The sequence below is a fragment of the Acromyrmex echinatior genome, chromosome 10 (genome assembly GCF_024713525.1).
Source record: "Acromyrmex echinatior isolate Ae372 chromosome 10, ASM2471352v2, whole genome shotgun sequence".
NCBI lineage: Eukaryota > Metazoa > Arthropoda > Insecta > Hymenoptera > Formicidae > Acromyrmex > Acromyrmex echinatior.
The window spans coordinates 8,168,574-8,182,329 of record NC_141861.1 but is presented as its reverse complement, the minus strand read 5'-3'; the positions used below and the strand labels follow the sequence as shown (position 1 = coordinate 8,182,329).

Below are 13,756 nucleotides of genomic sequence, written 5' to 3'. Positions count from 1 at the left end.
GGGAATTTTGCAAAATTTTCTGGAAAATTAAAATTACGTCACATCTACGCAATTGAAGAATACTATTAACTTTACAATTAAAAATGCGAATGTGTCAGCAACATTAATAGTAATTTACATTGCTTTGTTAAATTTATTTGTCACTAAAATATTTAACGATTTACAAATCAGGACCAAAATACAAAAAATACAAAAAATTTCAAAATATTAAAAGTCAGGGAATATCATGAAATTTTGTCTTAAAATCAGAGAACTGTTATGGGGTTTTATTTTTTAGGATGAGGAATTTGTGACAACCTTGATTATTTTCATGGTTTTACGTTTATTATTAAGTGATAAACTTAATTCCTGTAATTTTTTTTGTTTCCAAAATTGATTTGTTTCGAAAGGAAGATGAATACCTAAAATGAATGAATACAACTCTAAAAGCGTTTGAGCTGGATTCTCATCAAGCAATTCTTACAGCTTCATATTCAAATTTTTTCAATTGTCCGGGACGTTCTTCATTCATCTCACGTCAAAATCGCCGTTTCGAATTTATCTCATGTCAAAATCACCGTTTCAAAAGAGTTCAAACCAAACTCTACATGTTCTTTCCGATGGAATTTCATCACCATACACTTCGAATAATAAACGCGTTTCAGCTGCGGTTTTCTTGAGGTCGAAGTACTGTTGGAAAAACAGCTTATTGCGATTCATTTTCAATTGATTGGAAAATCTCTTTGATGTCGAAAAATCTAACTTGTGAGAACTGAATCACTTTCAGCAATGTATGAAATACAAAAGACATGTGACTTTACCGTCGAAAGTCGTCAGCATTGAAGCCTCTAACAAAAATTAAGTTTACCTAATATATATATTTACTTATATTTTATATTGTATGAAAGTTACATTGTATGTTAGAATTATATTGTATGTTTATTGTGTCTCTTATAAAGAAAACAAACGAGGAATAAAAAAGATAGATTCTTTGAGTATCTGCATTTTAATACTGATATACATACAATATAGTATTATACATACTCTTTAAATTTATTGCAATCTCTTGTAATACCTGTCTTAAATACCTGCGACGTTCTCCATCAATTAATTCCTACATCTAAAATGCCGTCGTAATTCACTGACGAAATTTATCTTGTGTCAGACAGTGAAGTAGTGCCAAATCTCAAAGGTCGAAGGCATCTGCTTAAGCTCAATAATTCATTGTCTTCTTGTTGAAGACGGAAATAGCCATTATAATAATTTGTGCCTTATCTCCCTTTTCACAGATATATTTCTAAAAGTACGACATGCAATGCTCGCTATTTCGTCATTATGATAATGCGAGAGAACAATGCAGAGAATCAATCAAACCATATATGTATAGGGAGAATAATCGCAATAGATTAACATGCTCAATGGTATTATTAGAGAATAAAAGAGTTTCATCACCCTATACGAGATTCTTTAGCAATCTTTCTTAGAATTTCATTATACTCGACAACAGTTATTTCACTCCGTGTAATTGTTTCCTACATTGTGCTTATATTTCTCACGATACCTGCGACTAGTCAACGAAATATTTAGATATAAATATTATATTTAGAAATAATTATCTTTCTTTCTTTCTCTATCTTCTTTTTTGACAAATATTCTTAAAGCTAGTATAATTTAAAATTAATTTACTATTTAAAATTGTTAGAAAATCGTTAGCCAATTTGTTTTTTCGCTACGCATATATTCCTAAAATTAACGCAATAAAACGCGAAAATAATTTACGCAAGTGTAATAAACGTATTTCAGAATAATCCTTGATAAAGTATGAATGTATCTATTCAGTTTATTTATTTATATATGTAAATAGTAATGAGAAGATATACTCGATATATGATTCCATTATAAAGTATTATCTCTATACGATGCAAAAGCATTTTTCTTTCTCATCCACATATTGTATGTTCATTGTAATCTGTTGGACCAAGAACTGTCAAGATACTTTTATGAGTCAATTGCGATAAAGTGATTAAAAATTTCGAACGACGTAAACAAGTTTCTTCACTAAGTAGATAGCAGTAACGACAATTGCCGTTGTAATTTAATTAATAACGCTAAAGTATTGCTTCACAGGAGTCCGTTGCTATATATAACAGTAATGATAAAATACGCATGCGTGTAGAATTTGCAGTTTCTGATCGAAAAATTAAAGCCTATGCGACGTTTGTTCTTTGCAATAACAGTTAATAACAATTTATATTAAACCTTGATGCATAGATTTTTCTGGACCTAAAGTCTAAGAAATCCTCTCTGTACTATATTGCTGTAATAAAATTAATAATTAAAGCATGAAGCTTTGCATGTAAAGTGATATAATTAAAAACGCTCTTTTAGAAATCTTTCAGTTGTAATATAAAACATCATGGTAAAAGAACTATGAAGATTTAAGTACATGTTTTAACAAATGTTTTCTTTATTCGCTGCCGTTGAAATACATATCTTTTTAGGGCACTGATGCGCGTACAATCATTCGTCCATAATTATTTTATCTACTGTAAATATACAAAAAGTAACAACTAACTTATACAACAGCCACAACTTATTTCGAGTTACTGGCAGACACTTTTGGCACAACGTGAGAAATTCCACTTCGCAATAGTAAACTCGCGTGTAATTCATTCATATTGTTATTAGTGTTGCGCCATAAATATTTATCAACGTCACAACTACTACTTTCAAGTAGTGCTCGTTATATAGAGGGAATTGATAATTATGAATAATATATAGATGTAAAGTATATATATTTCTCAGATTTTTTGATTTCTTCCTTTATTGATTGCTGAATCAGGAATGCAGAATGCTTGGTTTAAATCTTTTTTTAAGGATTTTGATTGAAATTCTTCTTCTTTCCTTCGTCGATCTTATAATTGATATCTACAAGGAAAGATTTTGTTGAAAAATTTAGCTATAGATTTGAAAATAATTTTGTTGGATCATTAAAATAATTATATAGAACACTCAAACTAATTGCTATAGAATATCAAACCTTTTTGCAATATTGCTCATTATACTTGAAATTTCTATATAGTTATTTTGACGATCTAAAATTATTTATAGATTTGTATCTCTAATTAAGTTATCAATGCGCTCCTCAGCTTGATGAAGCAAAAGGCAAGATTCACGAAACGGTGATAACCCATAAACCCTTTGGTATTTTTCAAGAAAATATCCGTGAAAGCCTTAAAAGTAGTCAAAAATATTATTTAGTTAAGTTTTTAGATACAACAAAATCGTTCTTTCCATATATATTGATCATTAATAGTCAAACAAATTAATTATTGAAATAACTTTATGCGCAGAAATAATGTAGACACGGCATGGTAGATATCGCGAATAAATTATTGGTGAAAGTGCAAGCGGTGTGTGCCTCACCCGTGACTTGCGTGCCGGTATGCACACATCCTTTTATGCAGCGCTTTGACCAACTTAACTAAAAATCCGTTGAACAAGATAAAATATTCAAGAAGGAATAATTAACAAGATTGCACGCAAAATTGACCAATTGGAACATCTTGATATTCTTAGATAGATATTATAAGCTTGGCTATCAGCCGCAATATATTACAATACAATACAAACAGAAATATTTGATTCTGTTAAAAGACACTTTAATAATCTTTTGAAAGGATAACTTTAAAAGAAAAAGAAATATACATCCATTATTTATTGTTCATAATTTCATACTATATAGAAATATATTATTACTATTAGTAACAATTATTATAATATATATTTCTCTCTCTTTCTTTTATTCAATCATTTTTAAAAAAAATATTGAATAAAATATGTATATTTAGCATTTCACACTATCAACAAATTTAATCAAGTCATACAAGTACTCTAATTGCATACTCGAATTTGTATTCTGAATGATCGGAACAGCGCATACCGTGCATACGGTAACGTAAACTTAGTCGGCCTTAAAGTTCATTCGGCACATGTGCAAACGTAGGATCGAAATCGACAATTTCAGGACGTCTAAAATTAGATTAGGTACAACTAAACTCTCACGCGTGTACCAAGCACAAGGTGATATGACTCACCTGGCGCGCTGAATTCGCGTGAGCCATCGTTCCATTAAAGTTTGCGGAAATTCTTTGGTATCGATATAAAAGAAAGAAAAAAAAGGAGCAATGAGCTTTCTTGCAACCCGTTATATACTCGGAAAGGAGATCAGAGGAAATAAAAAAAAGGAGAAAAATACATGTCTCGTTCGAACGTTTTTCGGCTGTAAATGTAAGAATAGACTGTATTCCTATGAGATTGTCACTATCAGTCTAAAAAGAATTTAAAGTGTAGTTTAAATCATAATCTTTCTCTAAAATATCGAATTGAAAAGAGATGTTGATCTTCAATTTCCATCGGAAAATTACTTGGACAAATAGTTCAAATTCAAGAAAACGTCTAAAAGGAGTCTTAAAGACATTTTTATGAAAACTGTCTAAAAAACGTTTAAAAGACGTTTGAATAAAATCAAGAAACGTACAGTCTGTCACTGTTAAATATTAAAAGATCAAATTTAGATCCTTTAAGTTGAATAACATTTTGTAATTTTTAATAAGGGTATTATTTTAATACAAAACATGTAATTAAAAAAACAACTACATCTAATCAACTCATTTCTATAGTTGAATCGCTGCTTATTTAATTTTCAAAGTAAACAGCAGCCATATCAACGTACGCACTTAGTAGATAGTAAACTAAATTTGAATCAAATTTAATGCATTTCTTGAATTAAATTATTTGACTCCATTGTTTTAGTTAAATTAACAACATACAGTAATGGCAATCTATAAGAATTATTAAAAATAACTCAAATTAGGTATAATTTAATATTATAAATTCAATATTACCTATTAGGTACGTCTATTTATGCACTATACAATCGTCATTGCCTCTTATAGCGGCATCGCAATTACAAAGTGAATTCAAGTGAGCACAAACAATATACAGAACTCTCTGATCTAGCCGTCGATGGAACTGGGAATAATAGTCCTGCACGCGATCACCTTGGATTGGGGGAAGTTTGTGTTCCGGAAGACGATGAATTAGCTCCCATCGTTACGTATTAACCGACTCCAACGGCTCTCTACGGACCAGTTGACGTTTGGTCATTGAACGGGCAGCATCGTCGTCGTTGCCGTCGATTTTTTTTTCTTTCATTGTCAAAGCAACGCCTTTCACGCTCGCTCCGAACCGTGATTTAACGTTGCGTCGCGGTACCGAGCTTTCGCGAGTGTATCATCGATGATTTCTTCTGGTTAAAAACGGTTTGCTATCACGCTACAAAATTTACAGATCGCCCTGTATAAATAATTCTCTTTCGAAAGTGAACACAAAATCTCTTTGTGCCTTACTTGCGTCACATTTCGTTGATAGCGTTATGATATTTCTTTCTTCTTCTCTTTTGGCAGATTTTATTAAATTTAGCAAAAGAAACGACCTTTTCGCGATTTAGGATTTTCTCGAGCTTTTTCTCTCGTAATTTTCTATACAAAATACGAGTACTGACAAAGTCGAAAGTGTAAACTTGTTGACAATTTTTTTTATCGTGAAGTGTCTTTGTTATTAAATCCGTTATAGACAATTTGTGATTCAAACTGGGGTGGAATTTTATTTTAATTTATAACTTTATATGTAAAATTGTAAATAAAAGTAAAAAAATGTTACGTCATACTATAAGTTTAATAATAATTATACAAGATAATTTTTAATTGAATATTTATATTTTGCGGAAATAAAAATATACAGAATGTGTAAAAGAAAAAAGAATTCTATACGAACGCGTAGGATGATCGAGCTTTATATTTTATTTTACAATAAAATGTGTTTTGAGTTAACTCGATATATTTATTAATATCGTTTTTATGTTACATTTATCGTATATATTGTTATAGAAATTCGGAGTTTCTTTTAGATTTATATTTTGTCTCGAATTTTATCGATCTCTTTAATGACTATCACCTCTATATCGTAGATCTGTTCTTTGTAGCTGAACTAGTGAACATATAAAGGAAACAGTTATATGTATATTTGAAGTTTGACGAAAGTGAGATAGAAAGTTTCAGTGCAATTCAATAAGCGACAAAGAACAGGCCTTATTGGATAATGTAAATACAAATCAACCGCAGGATACTGATGATTAATTGATATCCCGCGAAAAAAATGTGGCTGAAGGATGTGAACGACGACGCCTCGCCAACTGCGACAGTTTTTGTGAATTCGCGACGGTGCGTCCAAAATGAGTAAGTTAATCGTCCTCCACCTTATTCGTATAGATTTCTGAAAATTCGTAAAAATTATATACGAGGTTAAAATCTGACTGATATAGAATTGGAAAAAAGGAAAGAGTCAAACGGTTGATACGAAGCTACGCGAAGCGGAACGCAATGTAGGTGTGAATGTATTAGTTCAAGAATAATATGTGTCGCAAGAATAATATGTGTAATGTATAGAGTAAAAATATTTGCATCTTTTCAGATTATCATTAACTTAAACGAAATGATTCGAGACGGTAGAAGAGTGTAAAGTAATTTTTAAAGATTTTAAGTTTTACATTTTTAAAATTTTCGAAAAAATTTTTTTTTGTATTTTTCTTCCAAATTATTAAGTTGGAATAAAAGGTAGTAGCATATGAGAACTTCAAAATTCAAGCAATTGCAACTTCGTTAAAAAATGAACGAAATTTAAATTTAATGAAAAAGTTTCAAAACTAAAATCTCTACTTTCGAAAGGTCGCGTCATTTCGAGTGAGTTTGCTCATTTTTTACATATATTGAAACCTATGCTAGACAGAATAGGAATTTTCTTCTTTGTGGACTATCACGTGCTCGTGAAAGTTTAAACTTTTTTCTACAAAATTTTTTTTTTAATTTTCCCAAAATTTTTGAATTATTGCAGATTTAATAAAAGAAACATTTTGACTTTGTTCATATCTTCATTAAAAATCATCGTACCGCAATTCCAAAAACAGATTCTTAGACACACAAGGTGACATAAGCTAGATAAAACCACTGGACCAATGAGTATCCGACATAAAAACACCTTATTGATTTACAAAAGATGTAAAGATCAAATGTGAAGATACGGCGTTCATTGATATGCAGCTTTATGCTATGCTTGTATTGTGATGGCCCCAAAGTTGAAACTTTGCTCTATCGAATGTATACGTATAATTGTAAAGTTTTTTAAAATCACATGTAAGAATGACATAAATAAAGTAGCGCTACGAACTTTTGTTCCAATCCAATATATTGTAGATTAATAGTAGAGTATTGTAGACTAATTATCTAAAATATAAAAAACTTTTTATATTATGCACATGTCGTTCTTTTGATTTCTTGATTAAACGTTCATATTGGATTCATACTTTATGTTTGATTGCAATTACTGCTGTAAAAAAGTCGCTGCGGAGTGCGTCTGCTGGCTCAACAATTCTGACATATTCGAAAGTTGAACCGAAAGCGAGGATCGACTTCAAAATGTATAATTTATTACACGAATGCCTCGAGCGATGATAAGTAACGTATCTTTGTGGCGTCTCGACATAATTCGATCGCAAAGTGTATCGAGAACAATTGCTATATGTGCACGAGTTTGCGTCCTTTTTAGAAAAATTTCATCTTATTCTAAATTTAATTTGATACATTAAACGGAATTTACTAATTGTAAGTTACTGAAGATAATTAAAAAATATAATATTAAAAACTAATATTAAATTAAAACTAATAAGTTTTTCGCGATTAAGACCCGATTGCAACGTTATTTTGACTTTAAGCGAAGTTTAAAAATCACTTTTTCTTTTTCGAAGCCGATAGAGAGAGAAGAAAGGAAGACAGAAAGGAAGAGTTTTAAGCTACGCTTAAAATTAAAGTAATGTTAGTGCAATCCGATCGATATGTCACATTTTAAAACATTACCAAAAATATAAAAATTTTATAGATTATTACGTCTGAATCTCTGTATAAAATTTGAGCTCAATTTTCTTATTAGTTTAAAAGTTATTTAATTTTTTTGTTAATCTTGATTCATATATAAAATCGCTTTTTATAATATTTATTTGCAAATCTGATGAAGAAGTAACATTAAGAGTTAAATCAAATTTAAAACATGTGATGTGTATGATCAAACAATAATTAACATTCGTGCAAAAGTTTGGATCAATTTATTCGTTTAAAAGTTATTGACCTAAAAACTGCAAGAAAAATATAGTTATTTTGCTGCATAAAATCATTATGAACCAAATTATTTGTTGTTTTGTTTTTTGCAGTTGATTTCAGAGCATATTTATTAATATCATCACAATTTTCTGAATGATATGGCTGATATTACCCTATTTCGACTGATTGTTTGATTGATACTTTTAGCTGATATTGAATGGCCAAAATATCCTTAAAGACCATATTTTTGTTATTTATTATATTATATTATATATTGTGAAAGTTATTGAATAGTAGAGTAGACTTATATGTCTTTGTTGAATATGTACAGCAATTAATTTAGATTAATAATAAACACATTAAGAAAGAAACAAGAAAGAATGAGAGAGAAAAAAATATAATCTTTTGTTCCTCGTTTACCAACACTTCACTGATATCGCGATTTGTTCGATACATCAAATCTGATTTATGCTGCAGTTTTTTTCGTGTTTAGTATCGTACAAAATGATTATTGCTTCGAAAAGCAGTGTACGATATGAGCGAGAAATTGATTTCGATATTATGAAATTGTCACAATTATCGATTCTCTATCAACGGGAAGATCTCGAAGAAAGCGGGTTATTCATCGGTATCGTCGCTAATAGGTCGCTAAATTTTCCTTATTTAATCAAATTAATCGCGCATTTCAAATTATAAATTCCAATTACTGTAAATTAACGATGTTTCTTAATCAATGAGTTATTCTTTGTAGGATCTTCGTCAATCGGAGCCTTCATCTGGAGAACATTAAGTTCTATGGCTTCGACATGGATTATACATTAGCAGGTAATTATTTCAATATATCCTTTTTTTTTACTCTTGAAGGAAAGTCGAGATAAACGAGACTGTATTATATAAAACATTTCAGAATACAAGTCGCCACAATATGAGCAACTGGGCTTCAATCTGCTTAAGGATCGTTTAGTATCTCTAGGATATCCACAGGAAATCAAGGCCTTTGAATACGATCCCAGTTTTCCCGTTCGTGGATTATGGTTCGACACTTTACATGGAAATCTTTTGAAAGTGGACGCTTATGGGAACATTTTAGTCTGTGTCCACGGCTTCGAGTTCTTGAAACAGTAAGGGATAAAAATAACATACATTTTTATTGTACAGCAAATATTATCCTTATTTCTCTTATTTTTACTTGGTCTATTTCATTTCAGCTCTCAGGTCTACGAGCTTTATCCAAATAAATTTCTACAGTTAGACGAATCTAGAGTTTATGTGCTCAATACCTTGTTCAATCTACCGGAGACCTATTTGCTGGCATGTCTGATAGACTTTTTCACGAACTCACCGCAATATACCAGAGAAAGGACCGGAGTGAAAGAAGGTGAGCTCACCATGAGCTTCAAAAGCATATTTCAGGATGTCCGAAACGCGGTAGATTGGATACACCTTCACGGTGATCTTAAATCGAAGACTATCGAGAACTTAGACGAATATGTAAAGAAGGACGAGAGGTTGCCTATGTTCCTTACGAGAATCCGAGAGAGCGGAGCAAAACTGTTTTTATTAACTAACAGTGATTACGTTTTCACGGACAAAATTATGACTTATTTGTTCGATTTTCCATACGGTGCACGGGTACGTTTTCTCTTATTCACTGTCAACATTCTTAAAATTCATTGTTTTAAATAAATTAGCGAGCTATATTTACTATGTGAAAGTTAATAATTTGAAGAATTCCTCAATATTTAGAAACTAACTGTAAATTTATATTATGTCACTAATAAAGTTTTAATCTTTTATTCACATTTTTAACTTAGAATAGAATATACTATATATTTATATGAAAAATTTTTTTTTCAAAATTCTGTATTAAAAAAATAATTTCTCTCTCATTTGTTAAGTGCGAGAAATACTTATACTCACTCATGATGAAACGTATTCTTATAAAGTAGTAAATAGAATTTTTACATATTGCTTTCGTTTCAGCCTGATGAACCACATAGAAATTGGAAAACCTATTTCGACACAATTGTGGTAGACGCCAGAAAGCCATTGTTTTTTGGAGAAGGCACAATCTTACGACAAGTGGATACAAGGACGGGTGCTTTAAAACTTGGTACACATAAAGGACCACTTCATACAGGTAATAAGAAACATTAAACAGTAAGTGGTAATTTAGTAAAAATTAAAAAAAAATCTTTCTTGCTTAGTTATATACAAGTGAGATTTTTTAATCATTGGCTTTGTTTAAAACAGGGGAAGTGTATTCAGGAGGCTCGTGCGACGTGTTTACAGAGTTAATTGGTGCAAAAGGAAAAGATGTGTTATACGTTGGTGACCATATATTTGGCGATATTTTAAAAAGTAAGAAGATAAGAGGATGGAGGACATTTTTAATAGTTCCAGAATTGGTTCAAGAGTTACATGTTTGGACCGATAAGTGTCAATTGTTTGCCGAATTACAAAGTCTGGATGTTATGCTCGGGGAAATGTACAAGTGAGTAGTAATAATAACAAATATTGTATAAAATATTTAAAACATGCTGTCATTAACGTCATATCAATTGCCTTGTTTAGAAATTTAGATAGTAGTACAAAGGAAAAGCCAGATATTTCTAAGTTACGTGCGTCTATAAGAGATGTCACGCACAAAATGGACTTAGCTTACGGCATGATGGGCTCTCTATTTCGCAGCGGAAGCAGACAAACATTTTTCAGTAGTCAAGTCGTGAGGTACGCCGATTTATACGCGGCGACTTTCTTAAATCTGATTTATTATCCTTTTTCATATATGTTCAGAGCACCTGCTATGCTAGTAAGTTGTATGCTATATTTGGAATATATGATTTATATGTTGTATCTTATTCGTGTGAGACAGTCATAGATTTTTCTTATCACACTTTCAGATGCCTCATGAAAGTACAGTGGCACATGAACAAAGATTTGTTATGGAAACACCAATGATAAGCCGTTCAAGAACGTTTAAACTGGCAGATGAGGAAGAAGAACATAATCGGCCTTCTTCCGTAAGTATTTCTAAGAACATCAAGATTATGAGAGAGGGCTTTGCCTACAAAAACGATTGCCTACAGTTTCGTTTGCATACAACGATATTGCAAATAGTTTACAACACAGCAATATTGCAAATAACACTTTACATATAGCACGTCTTGCAAACGAAAGTATAGGTAATCGTTTTATAAGCAAACGGAGCCCTATAATTTTGTAGGTAAACAGGACTCTCCAATTATTATTAATTGATCAAAATGGAAATAATGCATTTTCTCTTTTTTTGTTTAGAAAAATTTATATGTAGATCATTTCAATAATCAAATTCCACATGCAAGGCCAGAAACGCCACGTAATGTTACACATACACACGATGAAGATTGTAGTGATGAAGATAGTGATTCGCAGAAACAAGCTAATCAATTGAGAGTATCTAGAAACGTAAATTGCAATTAAAGTTATATTTTATAATACTCAGTGCTATTTTTTATCTTGTATAATTGAAAGTGACTGAAAAACAAAACGATTAATGTACAATATATAGAATTTTGTTTCAAAGAATCATGTTGCATATGACGCGTTTTAACTGTGCTAATAATTAATATTTAGCCCCAAAGTATATATATATGGTAATTTATATTTTTTAAAAGATGAAACTTGGCAATATTTGTATTGATCGATTGCTCAAAAGAGCATTTAATATTATAGTTTTGTAGTTGGTATATTGTTATGTAATAATTAGCGCACAAATGTCCATATTATGAAACATTTAGATATTAAATTACACATAACATATGTAATAGATTTTATTAGCATATTGTATATGTTGTATATTAACTTTACATGATTATACATATATATGATTATATATATATATAAAATATTAAGGCTGAGGAGTATTATATTTGAATTTTGATAGTAAAAAACATCAACGATTTTAAATTTATTGTAAAATTGAATATCAGCCAGCACTTTTTATATGCAATGTAAACTTATACTGAAAAAATAATCGAAATAGAAGTTGAACAAAAAACTCGATGAATTGTGCAATTTAGGTTAGGTGTACAGAACAAATACAAAATATAATCTTATACAATCATTCTTCGAATTAATAATTACATAAGTACTCGATAGATAATAATTTTAATTGATTAGATAAAGATAAAATAATTAACAGTAATTCTGACAGGAGATATCAACAAATAATTACTAGAAAATTAGATGAATCTTTACACTGGCAAAAATAAGACAATATTTGATTTATTGTATAACAATATTTGATTTATTGTATACAATCAAATTATAGGATGCATTGTAAATTGTCATTAAATACAATAGAAAAAAAATCGAATACAAACGAATGTTGATCTGTTAGTATGAAATTAACAATACACACATACACAAAGTAATAAAATATTCCATAATTATGTATACAGTCTGTCAAGTAAGAGTGTGGTTGCGTTGTGTGGAAAACGTGTGGGCGTACATTAAGCACAAGCTTGTGTGGAAAACACACTTTGAAGCAGCTATCTCACGAGATTCGTCAGATTTGGAAAGCCTTATCGTTAAAATACGCCGTCAATTTAGTCAAAAGTATGCTTTGAAGATGCCAGGCAATTATTGACGCTGTTGGTGACTGGACGCATTATTAAAGTGATTGCATCTTTGCTTTGATCGAGTAAAATGAATATATGTATTTAAAAATTTTATTTAATGCATTTTTTTTAATAAATTGACTCGATCACGCTCTTATTTGACAGTCTGTAAATATTTTAAGATTTGAAAGATATCCCAGATAGCAAAATGTTTGCAGTCTTCTAGCAGACTGTCAGCAGGTTTGAGCAGAAAATGACAGCAGCCTACTATCAATTGCGTCTGCATTAGGCTTGTGTTCTGTTAACATTGCCTGTCGATATAATGTGAAGGCAAATTGTTGGCAGAAACTGAGCAAATCCTGCCGACATTATCTGACGCTTGCAAATACTGTTACGTTTTTTCTAGCAGTCTGTCAATAGTATTATGTATATCTAATTCTGTTGTTATTTTGTTGGCATAGTGTAGCAGCATTTAAAAAAATCTGCTTTCTACAGATTTGGCTATCTGGGTATTCCAAACAGTTTTTTGTAAACAGCAATATATAGTCTCTATTCGTACAACTTATCAAATTTAATTACTTCTTTGCAGGAAAATAATTTGTTACTATATATTAACAGTAACATATTGGGTGCATTCACTACCGCTCACTGAGCGTTCAGTGAGCTCTTGCATTTCTAATTAGTATATTCCAATAGATCCAAACATATAGGCCAAAAGCAAACAGATGCAAAAGCATACTAAGCGCTTAGTGAGCAATTGTAGTACTGAATGCACCCATTATCATAATCATGTATCTATATTAAGCGTCAGAGGAATGCCTTAATACTGAAATTTTACTCTTTTTTAGCATATTTACCTAGATTTGTTAATTTGTCCTGCCCCTTCTTAGTTCATAATATAATTGCTCATAATGTAGACTACAAAAGGAAAATAAATATAAATCAGAATTTTTGAAATGATAA

General features: G+C 30.6%; 1 protein-coding gene across 6 annotated transcripts in view; it reads left to right on the top strand.

Moving 5' to 3' along the window:
- The window catches only part of Nt5b (5' nucleotidase B), a 27,942-nt gene extending 14,186 nt beyond the window's left edge, over window positions 1-13,756 (top strand). For 5 of the 6 annotated variants that reach the window (XM_011065511.2, XM_011065508.2, XM_011065510.2 and 2 more), the window contains 8 exons: window positions 8,944-9,017; window positions 9,100-9,313; window positions 9,401-9,824; window positions 10,176-10,332; window positions 10,446-10,686; window positions 10,767-11,004; window positions 11,096-11,215; window positions 11,490-13,756. In XM_011065511.2, coding sequence (XP_011063813.1) covers window positions 8,944-9,017; window positions 9,100-9,313; window positions 9,401-9,824; window positions 10,176-10,332; window positions 10,446-10,686; window positions 10,767-11,004; window positions 11,096-11,215; window positions 11,490-11,654 — 1,633 coding nt within the window. In that variant the 3' untranslated portion in view covers window positions 11,655-13,756. Of the gene's footprint in view, window positions 1-6,164; window positions 6,279-8,943; window positions 9,018-9,099; window positions 9,314-9,400; window positions 9,825-10,175; window positions 10,333-10,445; window positions 10,687-10,766; window positions 11,005-11,095; window positions 11,216-11,489 lie in introns of all 6 variants that reach the window. The other variant, XM_011065512.2, reaches the window with a different exon arrangement.